The sequence below is a fragment of the Trichechus manatus genome, unplaced genomic scaffold (assembly GCF_000243295.1).
Source record: "Trichechus manatus latirostris isolate Lorelei unplaced genomic scaffold, TriManLat1.0 scaffold00072, whole genome shotgun sequence".
Classification (NCBI taxonomy): domain Eukaryota; kingdom Metazoa; phylum Chordata; class Mammalia; order Sirenia; family Trichechidae; genus Trichechus; species Trichechus manatus.
Genome location: NW_004444008.1, coordinates 1,093,929 through 1,095,037, shown reverse-complemented (window position 1 = coordinate 1,095,037; position 1,109 = coordinate 1,093,929). Strand labels below are relative to the sequence as shown.

Sequence of the window (1,109 nt, the reverse complement as noted above, 5' to 3'; positions counted from 1 at the left end):
GATTAGCCTCTATGACCTGTTTTTTTAAAACAAAAGGCAGTTTTCTCTTGTGCCATCTGGATTTCATCAGTCACTCTTAGGTCTGCGGTGAAGGTTAACCAGTAGCTTAACATCCTGAGAGTCTCGTCCAAGTCAGAAGAGAGCTCCCATACGTGCGTTCTGCATTGCAGAGCGTTCAGGGGGAAGTGTGTTTCTTTAAAAGCTTATAGGCACTGTGCTGGTGATATTTGTGGTCCGGAATGTGTCTTGCCTTTGGAAAACACTGACCAGTTTGGGTCCTTTGGGGCTGGCAGAGTCGGTCACTGTGGCTGGATTCAGCAGCAGGGCTCTGTGAACCTGGAGTATCGGTCAACGTCCTGGCTCTGATCATTTTCTCAATGTTCAGGTGTATGCGAACGGCATCCGCAACATCGACCTGCACTACATCGTCAGGAAGCTGGCAGCCCCTGTCATCTCTGTGCTCCTGCTCTCCCTGTGCGTGCCCTACGTCATTGCCTCGGGCCTCGTCCCACTGCTAGGTGAGGCGCTGGCAGGGAGCGGCTTCTGGGCCCAGTGCTTTCTCTCTGAACGCAGAGCCCATGAGACACCCGTTCCTTAGCTGGCAGGCCAATCAGCTAGACTCCCTAGAGTGAGGTTTTTCATAAAACTTGGGTATTTTTCCTTCTTTTTTACATTTGTTTCTACTAGGACTGTCCTATTAAAAGCAGATTTATATTTTGCTGATTAATAGTGTGTGGGTGCATTGACTGGTACTTGGATTTTCAAACCCAAACTCTTCATACTTGTATTATGGAAAATTTCTCTGTCAGAAGGATCTTAGATGAGGAAAAGAAGTGGGAGAGGGGTTTTTAAGCATTTTTGTGCTCTGTATTAGATGTTTTAGGAGTCCCTGGGTGGCGCAAAGAGTTATGCGCTCAGCTGCCAACCGAAAGGTTGGAGGTTCAAGTCCACCGAGAGGCACCTCAGAAGAAAGGCCTAGCAATCTACTTCTGAAAGATCATCCACTGAAAACTGTATGGAGCACAGTTCTACTCTGACACATACGGGGTCACCATGAGTCGGAGTCAACTTCACAGCAGCTGGTTATCAGATGCCCCACATGACCCTCT

The 1,109-nt window shown here is 48.2% G+C and overlaps 1 protein-coding gene across 1 annotated transcript in view; it reads left to right on the top strand.

Annotated features, from left to right (window-relative positions):
- Positions 1–1,109, top strand: part of MARCHF6 (membrane associated ring-CH-type finger 6) — an 80,635-nt gene that overhangs the window by 77,314 nt on the left and 2,212 nt on the right. The window contains exon 17 of the mRNA XM_023734821.1: positions 386–518. Coding sequence (XP_023590589.1) covers positions 386–518 — 133 coding nt within the window. The remainder of the gene's footprint in view (positions 1–385; positions 519–1,109) is intronic.